The 19,885-nt window shown below is 38.3% G+C and overlaps 1 protein-coding gene across 2 annotated transcripts in view; it reads left to right on the top strand.

The window, feature by feature from the left end:
• The window catches only part of NRG3 (neuregulin 3), a 398,941-nt gene that overhangs the window by 316,614 nt on the left and 62,442 nt on the right, over window positions 1-19,885 (top strand). The window contains exon 4 of one of the 2 annotated variants that reach the window (XM_083843798.1): window positions 11,337-11,363. In XM_083843798.1, the coding sequence (XP_083699924.1) occupies window positions 11,337-11,363 (27 nt within the window). The remainder of the gene's footprint in view (window positions 1-11,336; window positions 11,364-19,885) is intronic. The other variant, XM_083843799.1, reaches the window with a different exon arrangement.

The raw sequence follows: 19,885 nt of genomic DNA on the forward strand, positions 1-19,885 counted from the left end.
AAACAAGAAAAAAGAAAATAAGTGCACTTTTGATCATCCCAAGTACGAGCTTTGCTGAGGCATCTCACCAAGGGCAGGGCATAGTGGCTTTTCCCATTATTCCTGCTGGCTTTCTGATGCCTTTTTCTGTGAAGCCTCTTAACAAATGGGCTCCACATTCATCCAAACATCTTTGCCTGGCTTTTAAGTCATGATTTATGTTTATGAAGGTCACAGAAAAAATTCTCTTCCTTTCTATATTTTTCTGATATGCTGCTCTGTGTGGGGTGCTGCAGTAATTTGTGTGTTGCTTTGAGGGCAAGATGCAAGCTGCCAGTGCTGCAGTTGTCAGCAACTGGGTACGCTTCTGCGTGCTTCCACTTATATCCAATCTGTGCCTAACCAATTCATTTGTCTGAATGGCTCTGGCAGAGTGATTGCTTTCAATTAGTAAAATATTTCAGTATGTGTGGTCCTTTGGCACTATCCTCACATAACATTCATAACAATTAATTGCATTGTATCACCATACTCAGGTGAGGGCAAACAGCAGCTGTAATTTTGCTGCTCTTGCTGTAGGTAATTCCAGGTTGTGTGCACATCATATGCTTTTGTTCCAATATGCTATTGTTTTTTCTTGTTATTTCTGTTGATCTCAGCTAAGAATCCTTTTTATCATAGCTCCAGTTCTGCTTCCAACCTCTAGTATGAGGATTGTTATCCATCCCAAACATTAACGTTTTTAGACAGCATTTGTTATACATAGTACAGTCAAAAAGAACTCAAATCCCTCACTTGGCAATATTTTTAAAAATATTTGAATGCTCTGTATAGTAGCAGTGAAACAGAATACAAAACTCTGAAATGCTACTTGAAACTGCCTCCATATGGTGGACTTCCTTATCACATTCCAGTACACAATTTATAGCAGTAGAGAACTTGAAGACCTACAGTATTCAATCACAGGAACAATGACAATGTTTTTCAGATTGCTATCTACATATTAGATGCCATAAATTCACATCATGTATCCAAAATCAACCTTTCGTGTTTTAATTAAACTGACTTCCACAAGATGCTCAGACTGTGAAGAAGATCTGATGGTCCCTTTCTGCCATCCATTTTGCTGCTATGTGTTTGTTTTCATTATTAGTTAATGAACAGAATAGACTTCTAAATAGAATCTGTTTCCATAAACTTTCCATAAAGTAGGCAGTTTAGACATGGAAAAAGAGCCTCGGTTCCATTTGCGTGCACTGCACCGAACTGCAAGGTAAGTGGATGAGTTGTTTTACTGTGTGATATTAAAGGTCTTGTGGGGTCTCAAGCACATGTTGGTCAGGATGGTGTGAGGGTGCGTATGCCAACACCCACCAACAAAGTGACCTGGTATTATTTGAACGGTTACAGCTCCAGGTAAGAGACGCATTTCCTTGGTGCATTGATAGCATAACTCTGTAATTTTACATGTCTACAAACAACTCATCTCACTTTAAAACTCCTGAGATTCAGACACAGCTCTCCATTCGCTGCAGACCTGCTGTCCAACTGCAGTGTGCTTCTCCAGCATGGCTGGCTTAGTATTGATTAGCTCGAACAAATTATTTGCAGATGTCAAGAAAGGGTTTAAACTTAGAGGAAAATACAGCTCTTCTGTTCCCAGCTGCTGTTGGTGGTTTAATACCACAAATAGGCCGGTAACTACCAGCCTGCTTCCGTGAGGGCTGTTGGTACAGGGCACCAGCCTCAGAGGATGGGGCGTGGGGAAGGCACCTCTTAGGTGATTTCAGAGAGCACTCAGACTGTAGCACAGAGCTGTGCCTGTCATTCAGGGAGCCTATCCCTGAATCTGAAAACACCATTTTGTACAATAATCCCCTTAAGTGTCTGTGTCTGCTCACCAGTTTCAGATAAAATGTAGCTGCACAAATCATTTGGTGGAATCACCAAGTTTTTCAATAGAAATTACCAGATAATTAAAACAAACCAAAAAATAGATCCCTTAAGTCTCTGTCAAACCACTTACTTATCTGTGGACTTTGAGCCTTTTAATATTTAACACCACATACGGCATAAATGCAGTAAAAGCAATGTTATGTATGTGTGTGTTTTGCACACTGTGACAGCCAGCCAATCATGCAGCAGTGGTTTGGTTTTGTTATTTGGTTTTTGTTTGTTTGTTTGTTTGTTTTTAAGAAACTATTAGTTGTGTTGTGAAATGAATAGAGGGGGAGTTAACACTGAAAAAATAGAAGAAATGTACCTAGATTTGGAGTTGTTGCCTTGCTGTACATACTACTTTTGTACAGGCATGGGGGAGTTGTGCAGTAATGGCAGTATTTTTTGTGAAGTGACATTTGATATTTCCTCCATTGAATCATAAGAGACATTGGTCAAATAGTAACTTTTATGATAAAGTTCACTGTTATAAGGTCTTTAAAGCTTTCAAGTTTATAGCCCAGTGATTTTTCTTAAAAAAAAGAAAAAGGTGCTTCTTTTTTTTTTTTCTCACTAAATGAAGGAGGCTTACATAGGTGAATACAACCTCTTTTAAATGCAACCTGTTACACATATGGATTGTTCCCCTGGGGCCATATCCATGGTGTGAGGGGACTTCCATGCCTGGTTCCCCAGAGAAAGGAGCCTCTCAGTGAGATTTGGAGGAACAAGGAAGATCTTGGTGTAAATAAAGGGAGAATGGGTTGAGAGACACATAGGAGACACAGGAAACCAGCAAGCCCACAGTACAGGAAATGCCAGAAACATTGGGAGAACTTTGATTAAAGCCAATATGCCTTTATCATCATACAAGCCTGAAAGACAGAAATACTGGAAATTAGGCTTAGTACTGCTGCTGTGTAAGGCAACTACTTACATAGCGTGTGAGACTCATGCATGGAGTAATCAGAGTAAGTTTAAATAATTCTTGTGGTACATTCTGCATTATTTGAAATAAAACAATATGAGAAAGTGTCGTCTTTGTACAGCAAATATGGTTACCATTGTCAATATTGAATGTCTAAAGAAATGTAGCTTCCTGGATCAAGGTAAATAAAAAACAACATCTTTCTAAAAAAGTCTAAGATTCCCTTACCTTTAATTGAGTCTCCTGCATCCTTCAATGCAAAAATCAGACCAGATATGTAGGCAGCTAAATAAAGATATAAATAAATATGGAAACTTTCTTGTCATTAGAATAGAGATGTATAATAGAGATGTATAATACTGTAAAAGTCTTGGTGTAAATACACATACTCTGCTGATGTTAGTTGTTCAGGGGCTTTTTTTGACTGCAGTAGAACCGAATTACTTAGTGCATTAGGGAATAAAGCTATATTTTTCCACAAATTGATGTACATTTCTTGTCCTGAAGTTGAAGAAAGTAATTAGGTTTTAAGAAATTGACAAAAACTTAAAAAATTTTCCCTGCCTTTAGAGAGCAGTAAACACGATTGCATCTGAACATTTTTCTGTAGCAGGCAAGTGAAGGACAGCTTAATGATCTGTGGAAGGAATAAAGTAACATTTAGCATGAGAAATGTTTATTAAATGTCATATGTTCATAAGAAGTGGGAGCTATTAGCAATTCCTTTAATGTTTCTGTGAGGCTGGTTATATTTTACAGACCCATATTGTCAAATACCCATTTGGAAATAATAGTGCAAAAATCCCTATAGTAATTTCTAAGAACCTCGTAGACTTATTCCAACCTAATAGACATTTTATGTAATTTGTTTAACCAGAAGAGGATCCCCCCCTCCCCCCCCCGGCCCCACACACTGCAGTCAAGTGAAATCTTTTAAGTCTGTGACAAGACAAATAACCTAGTTCATACGTGGTTCAAAAAACTTTCCAGACCATATGTTTTGAAAGTGCTATATTTGCTTTTGGAATATGGTTTGTAGCACTTTTTCTGTTGTTTGTGTTGACAAAAATATGATTCCCCTCTCCTAAGGAGCTTTATGAGAGCTTGTCGTGACATAGATGGAAGGGAGCAGTTTTTGCAATGTAGAGGTTGGCATTTTCAAAGGACTCTGCGTGACTAACTATGCCAATTGCTATTGAAATGCAGTGGAAGTGTCTAATTACTTCAAGCATCTTGGAAAAGCTCAGTTTAAATTAATACAACAATACCATTCACCAACATTCCTGCGTATAAAGGCAAGCCCACCTGCAGATGCCACTGTGCAAACCTTGAGCAGTGATGAGGTGTGGACAAGGATTTTATGCAGTGCAAGTCTCAGCTCTGCAGGAACCGTTACGTTAATGACACGGAGAAGGATAGGAGACAGTACTGCTCTGTAGCATAATTCTCCTGATGGTTCCTCGGTTGTTACAGTGCCATAATCACCTACTAGGCAATTGTGACTGTGGGATGAGTGTAGTCATTGTCAGAGCAAGTTGCTGCAGAAGCCCAAGAAAATACTTCAGAATTGCAGAAGTAGGTCAAATAGCTGCTTTGGTGTTTTCTCTTTGTGTACTTCTTAGCACAGAAGAGAGATCCTCGTATGTGAGGCTGTACTTGTAGATGGTAGTGTAAAAGAAGTGTGATATCTGGAGCCAAATGAGGAAAAAAAAAAAAAAAAAAAAAAACAGAGATCGTAGGCTCCAGTAATGAACTGGAACAGAAAAGAGAATTTGTTTTTTTTTGTTTGTTTTTACAATTTTAATGCTACTATAGATTTTTGCTAATCTATTTAAACTCTCAGAGTATCAGGGAAATATTTCTATTTATTTACTGTAGGAACATCTAGCAGAATCATTGCTTATAGCAGTTGCTACTCCTATCAGTAACCAAGTAACCACAATATATTGTTTGATGTTTACTGCAGTCTCATTAGATTTTGGGGGGATTGATCACAGAGTGGTGACATTTACTTCTCATTTTCAACGTATATTTAGAGGAAGCTTTGTAAATAACCTCTTCACCATGAGTCACCATACAGACAGCTTCATTTTCATTTGATGCAGTAACTAATTTTAACTGAAACATCATTAAATTGTTAGCAAATTAGAAAATATCTTAGTTGATTGACAAGAGACGAAACATTATGTGTGGACACACTGTCTGGACTGTTAGAGTCCTTATATGTGTTCTGTTTTTTTGTTTGTTTTTGAGTATTAACTAAATCAGTAAATAAAAATGTGTGTAGTAGCAGTATCTGGCATTTACTTGCTCTCTTCTCTCTTGGTGAATATAATAGCTCATTCAGAGAAAAATGAAGGATTGTGGTATTTGGCTGACACCTAACGCTAAATATTTTGTCCTGGACTTGCTAAAATTCTTAAAGATATGCTTCAGGCATTTTCTAAGCTTGATGGAATAATTTCAATCCATAAATTTAAAATTAAAGACATGATTGTTTGTTCGAGTGAATTTATAGCCACAGTAAATATATATATATATATATATGTCTAATCTAGGGTTAAAATTTGTATTGATTTACAAGACTGGATATCTACAGATTGTCTACGTTATTTGATGAAAGTAAATTTGTTTATCAAAATCCAACGTTGTGCATCAAAGAAAAATAACAGTCTGTTAGCTGTAGAGATGATAATATAAGATCTTTAAAATGACAGAACAGGCAAGATAATCCGCTGCAAGCCTGCATGCTGCAGGAGAGGTAAGTAGTTCAGAATTCTAACGTGTCTTGAACCTGTGAACATGCAAGCATTGCTAGTATTTATTTTCAGAAGTTAGAAACAATCTTTCCACTTTGGTGGAGTAAAACACAGCCAGGAGTGTTTGTCATTCAAACAGAAAGAAACTCAACAGTTTAGTCCATTATTCAGTACTGTGTACTATTTATATAAGAACAGGTCTTGCTGTGTGTTTTTCAAGTGCACCTTTGTTATAGAATTGATGGTGGGTGGGGGGTTCTATCTGGAGGCTATGCTAACCTCTATAGAGCCATACAAATATTCAAAGCAAGTCTAGTTTGGATTTTTCCTGCATTTTTTTTAAACCAAAAAGAAATGGATAGAACGATTAACTTCTAGATGTTGTCTCAGTGTTGAGTTTTGTGGACTGAGGATTTTAATTTGCTTTAAGATAAAATTAACCCTGTCTGTACCCTATCATATTCAATTCAGAATATGAATATTTTATCATTGTTTACAGCAAGAATACAGCAGATTGTGAAGTTTTATATAGCTTTATGGCTTCTGTTTTTAAATTATGATTTCTGTGATTTAAAATTTCACTAAAAAATGACCCAGTCCTTTAAGGGATGCGTATACGTATGGTTTTTGTCACTGTCAACATGGGCAGGAAAAATTACTGATATATTCTGTAGATTTACTGTCACCCCAGCTAGCATGTACTGAATAACACACCTTTTGCCAGAGAAATTCACATCAACAAAAAATTTGGTAGTCCTCTTTTTTGGAGAGGATAAATGGACGGACCAGGCTTTAGTTTGCTCCAAGTCCGTCTCAGGATTTAGTTCGGTCCATTTTTACATGTCATACAGATTAAGATTTGTATAATGTCTTTCAGTGAAGATGCTTTGAAAAAACAGTAGTTGAACTATCTTTGTTTTATTTCTTTGATTGATTCCCTTGAATCGTCCCAATCATTCCCCCCTAAATATTGTGGAGAGTACCTCTGTGCAAATTAGTTGTAGAACCAAATCTCTAAAACAAACAACAAAACCCAGTCTAGTGCTTTCTAATAACTCACATTTGACATGCTGGTGCTTTTTCTTTTTGAGTCTGAAAAAAGCTTCCGAGAGCATTTGGCCCATTTGTTAAGTCTGAGCACTCCTTTTTTTGATCTAACATCCAGAGGAGGTTGTGTCTCCTCCCTGCTGAGCACAGACAGAGCTTGTCCTATAAAGCTGTGGGCTCACGTGCTAAAGTGAGGCACTAGTCTGGATTCCAAAAATAATATGCTTTCATATGCGTATCTGACCAGTTATGCTTTTATCTACATTAAATACACAAGCAGGCTGAAAACTGCGTGCTGTCAAACAGCGTAAAACATAATGGATAAAGTAGTAGCAGTTTCTGTGTTTAGGTAGTATCCTCAGCTAGCTCCCTTTTGAATGAAAGGGGTTTTTTGTTTGTTTGTTTGTTTATTTGGTTTTTGTTTTTTTCCTATTTCAGACAAAGTTTGGTTGGTCTTAAACTTTGTTTTATTCCCATCAACCAAATAATCTGTTGCGAATACTTGAGCTGTCCCAAGGTAGTTTGCAGCATATTACTGTGTTGCATTTTTTATTCAAGACATAAACTACCAAGGACAATTTAGCAAATCTTATGAGTTTATTGGAACCAATAAATTACATTTACAGGGGAAAATACTTTGCGCAGATATTGTAAAGCTGTCTCCTTCATGCCAAAGTCAACCTATATTTAGAACAGATTTAAATGTCTAAAATGGTATAAGGTGAATATTTTAATATTGAATATTTTTCTTCTACAAATCAGTGATATTTATATTTCTATTCATAGTGTGTGTTAGAATGCATCCAGAATAACGAAACCTTTCTTGAACTGGGAAAAAACTCCATGTTAATACGAGTAAGAAAAAGGCCCCAGCAAACCATAATCCCAAGGCTGCATGTTGCATGTGAAGCACTAGTAAATTTATCCATTAGCAGGTGCAAGTTTATCTTCTCTTGTGCTTGTTATCAAGTATTCCCAGGTGTGTATGTATTCATAAAGTATAAATTAAAATGGCTTCAATATTAGCAACAAATTCACATAATACAAGGACCATAAGGCACAGTATTTTTCCCACATCAACAACAAAATACAGAAATATTCATAAAATTAAATACAAAAGTGAATAGTCTTCCTGTCTTAGTAATATATTATTTCCTCAGAACATTACAATACCAGAAAGAAAAGAAATCACAATAACAAAAATAAAATACAGTCACATTATTTGGTTAATGACCCTATCTTGCGGAGCAGCGCCCACGCTTCAGCACATTAATAGCTCTCATATACATTTTTGTTGAACTGAGTCCTTGAAGAAACTGCATCGCCTGATGGCAAATTACTTGACACTCCGCACTCTGTCCCCAAGGAAGTGTTCTGGATGCAGTTTATCACATACGCATTATGACTGAGTAGGAATATAACAGCCTTTTGTTGCACAGGGGCATGTCAGGGAGGGCAGTATTTCCATGGTTTTGTGCTTGGTTCAGCCTTTGGCCAGCACTACAGCTTGGTTTCTGCCCCCGTTGCCCCACGGTGTGCACATCTCTCACAAATGCCTGCTGGAGGGTCTTGCCATCGTCAAGAGAGGAAAAAGCACAATTCTGAGGAGGATGGCGCTTGTGAAAGCATTTATGTTCACCAGAACAGGGTGAGTGAGAGCAGCCAAGGGCAGCCGGATGATGACCATAACCTGCTCCCCACCCCTCCTGTCCTGGCCACTGCTGGGTGCAGGGGAGGAGAAGCAGCCCTGGGCGCGCTGGTTGCTCACCACGCAGCACTTCTAGTGGGGAGCTTTCAGGGCCCTCCTACCCCTGCCAGAGCCCTGTCACTTCTCTGCTGGAGGTGGCGCCCTGTCTGTGGAGTAAAGGCTTTATTCCCAGAGCGTTAGCACCCGATTCTGCCGTCTGAGAAAGCAGATATAGTTTTTGGAGGTGGCCTTTCAAAGGAGCCGACCCAGACGAGGATTCTGATAAGGGGAGAGGTGGCAGCAGTAGTTTTCTCTCCTTTCCTGCTTTTGTTGTTTTTTTTTTTCTGGATTTTTGTTTTTTCTCTGTCTAGTGGAGGAAACATCATAGAATGATACAAACATTACACTAAGAGCCAAACAATGGGGGCAGTTAATGACTGCTGATATTTCTTCTTTTGCCTTTTGTTACTTTGCATCCTCAACTCTGTGTGTTGGACGTTGGGAAGCACCATTGCTGTAGGAGCCATGTTTATACTAAGGAATTAAGTTTTAAAGTTAGGTGTTTGTTAACTTGTGAGTACAGCTGAATTTCTGCAGTGAGAGAAAAGGGGATGGAAGGCTGTGTGTACATTCAGATTCTTAAGAGGTTATTTCTTTTATTTTTTTTTCCTTCTGAAGCCCTTGAGCCAAAGTCGTGCTGCCATGCCATTGCTGTATGTGGGATCAGAGCATCTGTCTTGTTTTAAAATGAAGTCTTGACATACTTAAACCAGGGAACAAGGGGAAGAAAGTGAAGAGTTGTGTTACAATCTCTTTGCAGTTTAAAAACAAAACTAAACATAAATATGGATTTACAGATGCATTTGGGCAGCACTTGCACACTATCCAGTGGTCTGGAAGGTGTGTTTGAAACAGGGTGCCACTGTCACCCATGGCATTTTGCACTTCGCAGTCAGTGGGACGCCCATGATCCCCAGACATGCTTCCTGGGTGATCTCCTGGTCACGACTCTGGGCATGGTGGCTCTTCCCCAAACCCGCGGGTGAATGCAGAGGTTGGCTCCCAAGCCTGGGCTCCGTTTCTGTCATGCAGGGGAAGAGGGCTGTGCAAGCACCTGTGCGCTCTGAATGGCGCAATGCACCAAATCCACGGGGATTATTAATGGGGTGTTTTCTCTTTCCAGGTGTCTGCTTGCAGAGCTTGTAGAACAGTTCTTGGTGATACAAATTGGCAGCTTAGATATTTTACTGTAAGGGTTTCTCCCATTAGACATCCTTTCATCATAATCTTTGTAAATCAGCTTTATCAGCGATATATACTATGCTGGTTGCTGAAGTTGCTTTCCAGGCACGTGAGAGATTTAAAATAAATAACCTGACAAATTTCCGCCCTCTTCAATTGAACCTTCCAGATGTTGTTAAGGAACCCTCCAGTTTTTAAAGGAAGGGTGTATTTTATATGTGCTTTTTGAGCAAGTAGTTTTTAACCGTGTTGGTGAACTGAACGAAGGAGAGTACAGGCCATGCATGGGAAGCTCTGCTATTTAGAGAACATGCATAGCCCGGTCAGGAGAATTTTATCAGCTCTTCTACGTAGCCTTAAAAAGATGATACAGCTTGATCTTCATGTGTGAATATCCTTAGCTCCTTGGAGACCTGATTACAGTGTTTTGATCTCCATTATCATTTTTTAAAGCAAGCAGTTGGTGGCTACATCTTCATCTAGTTTACAGAAAGTTGCAAGGTGTGAATTGCAGGCAGATAATATTTGTGGATTTTGTAGGTACAGAAAAATTGAGGAAAAAAAGCAAGATACATCTTATGCTCTTCTAAGAATTAAATCCCAGTGCCAATTGTGCCAGGGATGTTTGGATGTGAATGCATGAATATAGATCAGATTTGCAATGTATGGCTTTAACTTTGTGTGAAGTTATATGCTTAAAATTCATATATGTATGGCTTTAATTTAACATTAACATATACATGTAATGCAAAAGTAAAATATGTCAGTTCTAGCATAGACAAAAATTGTGGTTTGCACCCTTTCAGAAAGTTTGGTCTTCCACAATTTCAATTTGTATTTGAAGCTACTCCTTACACTCCTTACACACCCAGTTTCAGAGTCAGCTATAATTTTTTCCTTTGCCCTGTCCCTGAAGGATGGAGAGTTTATTATTCTTTAATTGCATGTCAACTTAAACATACTTCCTATCAAGTTAAAAATGGTAAAGGCTTTATATAAATTGATATCTACTTTGCACTAAAACTTCTTTCTGTAACAGCATCACACCATGATTCACTACCACCACTAGTCATGTGAAAAAAGGGGCCTTGAAGTAGTTTGAGCTCATTATGGTAGATTCAGTCCATATGACTGAAAAAAAAAAATGAAGTTTTTGATTGTTCTGATTTCCTTGAAATTATTGCTCCATATCAGTCTATCAGTCAGATGGCTAAATATGCAACATGCCTGCTATTTCCTGAAGTGAGGCTTTCTGTTATGGAACAGACCACAGTTGTGCAATCACGTTGTGTGGGAGCATGGACACTGTAATGAGCTGCGAAACTCAGTAAAAACGTTTCATTTCTCAGTCTAGGTTTTGATCCCTGAAAGAGAACTGAAAGCAAAAACTTTCATTAATGATATTGAGAGAGGATTTTAAGGAGGAAGAGAAGATGAATTCCTATAGGTAACTGGCTTGAGGCAGTTCAGTCAATGTAAGTATAATGAGTGCAGGTGTTCATGTCCTACCCAAAATACACTTACTTTATGTGGCAACACTTTAAAGTTCTGGTTTACAGTTGCCCCTGTGAGGACAGAGCTCCGGTTTTCTTTCAGTCCAGTCCTTATACAGTGTGTCCCTGACCCTGTACTGAGTTCTGCAGCATGTATCATAAAATACTGAATGCTACAAATGATGATAAAGGTTGTATTTACTTTTTAGCCTATTTCTTACATTTCCATCTCTTTTTTCTTTTACATGCTTTCTTGCGTACAGCAGACCATTTAGGAATCGAATTCATGGGTAAGTTTTCCCTTATCTTTTTTCACTGTCTAACGTGTATCTTCGTGCCTCATCCCAAAGCACGTAGAAGTTAATGGGAAGACTCCCATGAACTTCATCAGTGGATTTTGGATTGGGCTTTGAGAACAGCTCCTGTTATATTTAATGATTAAATATGAAATTATATCAAGATCTATTTTTTCTCTTGTCCACTCTTGTTTATAGTGAGCTATAAACTTCATGGTGATGGGTTTTTTTTGTATTTTATTGTTGTTTAATGAAACATATTGTAGAAATTATATGGATGTATCATGACATTTTATATGAGATTTTAGAACGAAGTTAGAGCCTAACTTACGTAAAGAAAAGTAAATTTTAAAATAGGGAGCGTTTTTGTTTGTTTTCAGAATTGGGTATTGACTGCAGTGTTAATGTGTAACTAGGTTTAATGTGAACCATTTAATTAGCATTTAACAAGTTGCAGGGATTCTTTTAAGAAAAATGACAAATAATTTAACTTCAGCTTAGGAAAAAGCTTAAGTCGGAGTGAATAACTGATCAGAAGAATTCCCTTTTATATTTTTGGAAAAGAAAAGGTGATGTTCTATTGAATCCATTGCTGCCTTGTAATGTATTCATAGGCCAAGGGACTGATAGACTTAATAGGTCATTGCTTCACCTCTTAGTTGGAGATCTGCAGAGAGCGTGGGTGGGTTATTTTCTCTAGGAAGCTCAAGTTTGTCCTTAGTAGAGTTAGTGAACTGGTGCGGCATTTGTGTAAAAAAACAGCTTGCATAAACCATTGCATATGACTGAAAACACTGTAATAAAAAGCTTGTGAACTTGTATGGATGTCATAAAAAAATACTTTTAATGCGTCTTTTCCATGTGTTGAGTTTTGACCTTTTTTTTTCAGATTTTAAAAGTAAAAATATAAGAGCCTAATGACTTTAATTGATATGGGGTTTCTTGTGACAACTCAAGTATAAGTTGTCATTATAACAACATGGTGATGAGTATTAACTGTGTAGCTGACTTAGCAAGCAGATAGCCAGCAGGCAGAGGGATTTTTTCCTAATGCTTTTGGACTTTTGCGGCATACCTAGAGACCTGTCTCCAGGTTCAGACCCCCTAGGTAAGGACAGAGATTTACAGTCTGAATTGAGTCCAGTGGATGCCGACCAAGATGGCCAGGGAGCTCAAGACATGCAGGGGAGATGCAAAGTGCACTAGTTTCGTAGAGAAGGACAAGGTGGAACCTCCCTGCCATCTAAAACTATGTGATGGCTACTTACTGAGAAGACAGAATTGGACTCTCTGTGGAAGTGAGGGAAGTGGTGGGCACAAACAGCATCAAGAAAAAAAGTTCTCATTACTTATTATGAAAGAATGTCTTCAAAATGAGAGTGGTCAAACATTGGAACAGTTTCCCCAGAGAGACTGTGGAGCTTCCATTGCTGGAGATTTTTAAGGCTCAGCTGGAGAGGCCCCTGGGCCACCCTGACGGCACCACAAGGTGGGCTCTGCTTTGAGCAGCTGCTTGGGCAGGATGCCCTCCAGTGATCCCTTTCAGCCTGCATTATGCTGTGATTCTGTGAGCTCTGTAAGTTTGGTGTTTCACTTCACTTTATAGGAAACTTTAAAAGTACTGGTGGAATTAATGCAAGTGTTTTCATAGACTTTGTTGGCAAGCAAAATTTTTTACGTGGAAGATTCTGCATATATTATAATTTTACTGCTTAACTGTAATTGTAAGTAGCAATCTTGAGGCATATGAATTGAAAGACAAGCATATACATAAAAGAAAGAGGATAAGGAACGTATACAGGATTCAAAGAGTAAGCTTTTCCATAGGAAGCAGGAAAGCATTCTGTAGGAGGCAAAGCTGAAGCATTTTGTCTTTATTTTGAACATTTTACTTTCTTTTCTTTGTTTTTGTATTGTTTTGTTTTGTTTGTTTTTAAGACATCTCTTTTAAGACTTGAAATAAAGCCAATCCCTGTAGTCTTGGCTCAGAGTAGTCTTCTCATATAAGTAGCTTTCTGATTGTCTTATTTAATATTGGAACAGATCCTGATTGTATAGAAATTAATGAAATTTTATGTCTCTAGCTTGGAAATATTATGACAGAAGTCTAAGATGAGGCCTGAGGTGTTTTATGGTGGGCTAGAAAAAAGCAAGATCCAGAACTGCACATGAAAGTGAAATGCTTGTGCTTCTTAAGGCTGTCTCTTTTTTTTTTTTTTTAAAGAACTACTTAGGAAGTGTAAGCAAATATGGAATCATTACTGTACACAAAGCAAAATATACAAATCCCCACTCTGTATACAGAGACATGAGGTGACGATATACTCATCGTGTTATGGCCACCAATGCAAAGCCTTTCCCATCAATTTACTTCTGTACTATAAAAAATAATCACAATTACTGGGACAAAGATTTTTCAATTATGAAAAACAGCAATGTATGGGTGATGCAAAGCTTAGCCTTGATTGCATGTGATCCAGGACATGCTTTCTAGTGTTTTCTTTGTGTTTATGGGTTCAGTTGCTTTAGGGATTCCATTTCTGTCATTGTCTTCTGGGAATTTTGCTTTTGAAGTTTCCCTGTTCTTTGAGGAAAATAGTGTAATCATTGCATTTGCAGAGTATTTTCACTTTCAAAATAGAATTGAATTTCACTTTGTTTTGGCTGACTGATAATGAGGGAATGGAAGATACCACTGCACTCTCTTAGAAACATTTTGTAATTAGGTGAAGCGAAACAATAATTATGAACACTATATGAAAAGTTAAAATTTGGATCCCTGCCCTGCTTTTCAAAATTATTTGCACCACTTTTTCACAAACTTGTTCTGAGAGAAAAGCCACATAAGCCTGGATTCCTGGGGAAGACTGGACTCTCCACAGTCAGTAAAGCTAAAAGCTCATTTAGATAACATCCATCCCTGGAGATGCCCCAGTGGAGCAGATGAATGGTCCATCCATTTAGCATCCATTCTCTAAGGAAAGGAGATGAGCCATTTTTTGCCAGACACTCAAGAATCCAGAGTTGTTGGAGTATAGCCACCTGCCTAGTTCTTTTACTCTCCTTATAGGGATCTGCCATCCATGAATTCTTGTGTCCTTTTGAACCGACTAGTACTGCCTTCCACCACAAGCTCCAGCAGCTGCCAGTTGCAGAGGTTCTCACTGGCAGGCTGAGTACTTTGCTGTCCCATTACCTGCCGAAACCCACCTCTAGCCAGAACCTTTGACTGATCCTTAGTTCTCTCTCACGTGCAGCATTTTTTGAACATGAGTTATACATTCAGTTTATCTGCCACACTGTTTTGTTATCCTCGACCATGTTCACCCTATGCCCCCTTTTGGATATTATTTGGTTTATGTTCTGTATACTGTTGTACGTGCCAAAACATGAATACCTGGTACTTTAATATCATTGCTGGCCTTGGTTTAGAGTGTCTGTTTCTTCATATGAATAGCAGAGATAAATGCACTCATATTAATGTGGAATATCAGTTTTAAAATGTTGCAAATATAACAACAAATGTATGCTTCTGATATATGCTTCTGACGTACGCTCATGCAGCTTCTGTTGAAAAAATGAAAGTAATGTATGTGTTCAAGGGACACTGTCCTCTCAAAAACGTACATTTAAGTATTGTAATCAGGGTGGCTGAGCTTCGTGAAATTTCTGATGATATGGAAATGCTCTACATTGCCTAGTACCTCAAAGTAAAGAATGAATAAATAAATAAATAAATAAATAGGTCTTGTTTGGTACTCACTTGTGAGAACTAGATTCAGCTCCCACCTCTGATGCAATCTTCTGGAAAGGCTTTGGGCAATATATTTTAAGCTCTCTGTGCCTTAGTTTCTCATTTACTGTCTTTTTTGTCAAGCTTTCTACATTTAGATTTCTCAGTTCCCTGGGGACTGAATCTCTTTTGGTAGTGCATAACACACAGTTTTCTTCCTTGCGAGAGAGTGCAAAGTTATCCTCCTCCTCGCCGCTGCTCCCTGGTTCCTCCTAGGAGCATGCTACAGTGCACTGGGGACCTGCCTTGCCTCAGCATGCAGGGCACCTGGTCTGGATTGGTGCATGTTTCTGTGGGGTTCCCAAAATGTCTCACCAGTGATGATGCTTGCAATGTCATTTAAATTTCTAGCACTTAGGTAAGTAAATATTATCACGATGTTCCTATAAACAGGCTGTAATCTATGTGTATTAACAGTTTTGTGTCAATTGAAAGCAGGCTGGCTGTTGCTAATGCTCATTTTGGGCAGTGAGTTTGTAATAAATGAGGGAGATTGAAAGAAGTATTGAATGAGAGAACTAAGTGATGTATTGTTAGCTCTAGATAGTGTGGGGTAGAGTATGTACAGATTGCAATCAGTCGTCTTGACTTCCAGAACTGAATGTTCGTTTGGTTAGTTGGAAATGTTGGTGATGAAGCCAAAAATCTCTGATAGCCAATACGGCTGATCCGGTTACTTTGGTGAGATGGGTAGCGGTTGGTAGCTGGGTTGTGGAGACTGACCTCATGTGTGCATGTCCCAGCTGCAGAGTAAAATCTTTGCTTTAACTAATGCACAGAAGAGATGCAGAAGCCTGAGGGTGATCTTTACAAACAAGTGTTCTGGGTAAAGAGTCAGTCGGTACCCAAGACAAGGAGTTGTCGGTTTTACTCATTTCTTACAGCAAGAATGAGCAGAGTTAGGACATTCTAAGGGATGAAGTGTGAAGGTGAGTGAGTTTTGGAATAACCTGCTATATGATACATGAACAAACACGACTGTTACAGCAATTCATCCGCAACACCTAATCTGATGATCCAGAATCTTTATCGTTTGTTCTGTAACAGTAATGTGTGATGGATACAGATGAAAATAAAATGTCACGGGCAAGCGCAACAGGCAGGCCTCTACAGTTTTAATGGAAATACGTTGCCATATCAAATAGTCCTTTTCCTTAGGCTGCTTAACAGTTAAACTAATGTCAGTGGTATAAATAATTATGAAGTGCTAACCTGAATCTCCTATGCATGGATTGCAAAATTAATATAGCAGTTGCTAAAATTAGTTGTCAAGTTTAACTCTCTGGTATTTAGGCCTTACTCAGGAAATAAATATTCTTCCTTAAAACTGATTTTCTTTTTTGGAAAAATCAGAAGAAACTTCACCACAGTCAATGGAGTAACAATGGTGTGGTACCCTTACAGGTGGGGAATCATTATATAACATTTATTTGAGCAGAGCTATAAAGAACTCAGGAATGGAATGCTATGAAAATTATTCTTAGTATATCACCTTGTGATGATGATGGTGTGAAAGGTGTTTGCTTTTTGTATTCTGAGCAGTTGTTAATATTGGAGAAGAAGGTGCCTCCTTTGTTTTCACTGTGCTAATTCTCACTGTCTCCTCATTGTGATAAGATGGTTGTAAACCTAAGACTCTGGGAACACATAATAAATCAACTCTCCGAGCTTTTGTCATGTACACTGACAGATGCATTTTGATTTTTCCCAACGACAAAAGTTGCTTTTGCTGATAGTCAGTATGAGCAAGACTGTAAAAAATTAGTATTTATTCTGTTTGAGAAGAAACATAAAGGTAAAGTTCATTGGTTTCTACACAGTTCACAAAATGTGCAGCTGGTGAACCGTCCTTTGAAACCCAATGTCTTGTAGCAGCAAACAGACAATGAAAATAAATACCAGTGGATGGTTCTAGCCATAGTTGTCATTTAGCAACTCTCATCTGTTAAAAAAATCCTCTTACACTTCCATCTTCAGTGGAAAAGAGAATGAATGCTTGTTTGCGTGAGCAAAGAATATATTTGCTCTAAAGGACGTGTTTAAACAAATAAAGTTCAGCTTTCCCTGTATTCCTTTTTTTCTTGTTTAAGTATTAAGTAGGTAGATCTTTTTACGGTAATATGTGGCACTGGCTGTTTCATGCTTCTGTTTACATAAAATCTATTACTAGATATTCTGGTCACAATCAACACGTCTATTTAGTAATGATATTGTTCTTAATCATAAGCATTTAAAATATTTCATCATATCCCCATACACCTTTAATAAATTCCTGAAGAACTAAGAGAGGATGTTCAGATAATGTCAGTTGTTGTCATTGCTCCGTTAATCCCTTTGTTATTAATCTCGCCCAAATTTTTCATTACCTTTTTCCAAATTTAGCAAGGGCTTTGTCCCTGGGACCTTTGTCTTTCTTTTGCTTTGTGAAATAACTTTACCTGTGAAATACCTCACTTTTAAGTATGCTGCAAAATAACATTAGTATTCTGAGGCACTAAATTACTTTGGATCTGCAGAACTTTGCACGGGATTCTTTTAGCGGATAAGAGCAGTCATTTATTCAGCTCTAGAGAAAAGAGACACATGCACCAGAAGAGAGAGTTTTATGGAAACAGCTGATGTCCTTATGCTACAAGAGTAATGGATAAAGCAGAGGTTCTTCAGGGGCTGGAGAAAGCTCTGCTATCACCTTGGTTCACCACTGCCTTCTGTACTTTTCTCTGTATGTCATTTTTCCAATTTGTCTACGTTTTCTGTACTGGCAGCGGGTTGGATTGGATTAACTTGCATTATTTTTAGAAAGCGAGATTAACTGAGGTTTACCATACGGTTAATTTATGTGTGCTGTAGTAGCCTGTAACACTTCATGACCATTTCCCCTATCAAAATAATCATTTTGTGAACTATATGGATAAAATAACATCAAGGTATGTAACTTCTGCTTTCACCTAAGAGTATCTATTATTTACTTGTGGTGAAATATATGGAAATGCAATTGTGTATATATATATTTATTGATAACACAGTATATTGACAAGTTTAGGAAACTAGAATCAGTCAGGGTTTCTCTGCTTGGCTGGGTTGGGAGGAGGTGTTAGTTGTGTTAAGCAGGGTATAACTGTAAATTGGGTGTGTGTCATCAGCAATGCTACGTATAGCCATTAGTCTGTCACTTCTCATGCGAGTGTGTACGGTGTATCATTATGTGCTGATCAGAGAGAAATTAGTAAGTTCAGTGTTATCTGTGGACTAGAAGACAGAATTTGCAAAGCCCTACAAAATGGATATTTTATACAAGCTCTCAGGTAAGCTGCCATGGAATTCCTAGTGCCAGCTACAAACCTCTTCTGCATGAGGCTGGTTTAAGAACAACTGCAATGTGTTGTCGCCTTGGAAAGAAGGGACATGTGCTTCGAGGCTGGATTTCAACTGGGGACACAGCATCTAATCTGCATGAAGAGGTTTTTGCTGTATTATGTGGTTATATATACAAATTATGCATACATTCTGGTTTGGGATCAGGAATGTACCTGAGGTTGCCACATGGCTACTGTGTCTCAAAGGTTAACTCTTTTCATCATGAAATACAGGTAATTGGATGGCACCAACTGAACAGACATCTGTGTTTTTAAATGACTTTATACCCAGTCAACCTTATAAGCTGCGTTTGAACATGGTATTTAGGTAAATGCTTCATTTAGCTCGAGGAGTTGTTAAAACAGGCATCACAAGGGTATGTTAACGTAATCAGATGACTTGCAATGTTTAGATTTTACTCTTGGCCTTGCTTGGGCTGTGATAGTTTAACCAGGTGAAAAAATATGTAGACAGTGACTTGTATGTATTGTGTGGTGTCAAAATGAGACTAGCACACAAAGGCGGGACCTGCACATCCAAGGTGGTGGTGGAGGCAGCTGCCAGAAGCTGTGATACAAAACCAGTGAGGTTTTGTGTTTCCAGTTGAGCAAGGACCTGAGAGCAGGCTTCAAAGTAATAAGTGCAACATGTACATGAAGAGACATGAGAACTTGGAGTCTGCTGTTAGGCTACTAAGGTGTGGGGTTTTTTTAGTAGTTGGTTACTGTGTACTGAAGTTATCTTGCTACAGGAGAAGAGGCTCCAAATGCCAGTGCTGTACCATGTTTATGCAGCCATGGTGAATTGGTGTTACTTTGTCCTTTTTCTGCTTTGAGGTGTCATGTAGATGTCAAGTCTCATCCACAAAACGATGCAAGGATTTGGAAAGCAAAAGGTAAATATCACACTAAATGTTCCATGGCAGTGGTGCACTTATAATGAATATTACAGTTGTATAGAAAAATTGATGTTTCTGACAGTGAACTAAATTTTTCTATGTCCTCTGTGCCTAGAAGGAGTAGAGACAGTGTCCTGCCACTAGTTGCTGGGAGCAGAGGAGAAGGGTAAGCAGTGTGGAAAAATTGACAATGCACTCTGTAGAGCACTAAATTATTTTTTCATGTACTCCCTTTTCTTTTCTTTTGCAGGAGCTGTACGATATTGGCATGTGAAGAAACACAAAGTCATAATTCCAACTCCAGCTGATTGTTTTTAATAAAGTTACTTTCACAACAATTGAAAATTGTCTCATGTTCCCATTTTCCATCCTCATCAACATCAGTTTATCTCCATTTCAAAACTAACATGTCTATGCTGAAAATTGTTGTTTGTCCAGTTACCCAGGGTATCGCTATTTGCGTGTGTA

Source organism: Anser anser (genome assembly GCF_964211835.1).
Source record: "Anser anser genome assembly, chromosome: 7".
NCBI classification, from domain to species: domain Eukaryota; kingdom Metazoa; phylum Chordata; class Aves; order Anseriformes; family Anatidae; genus Anser; species Anser anser.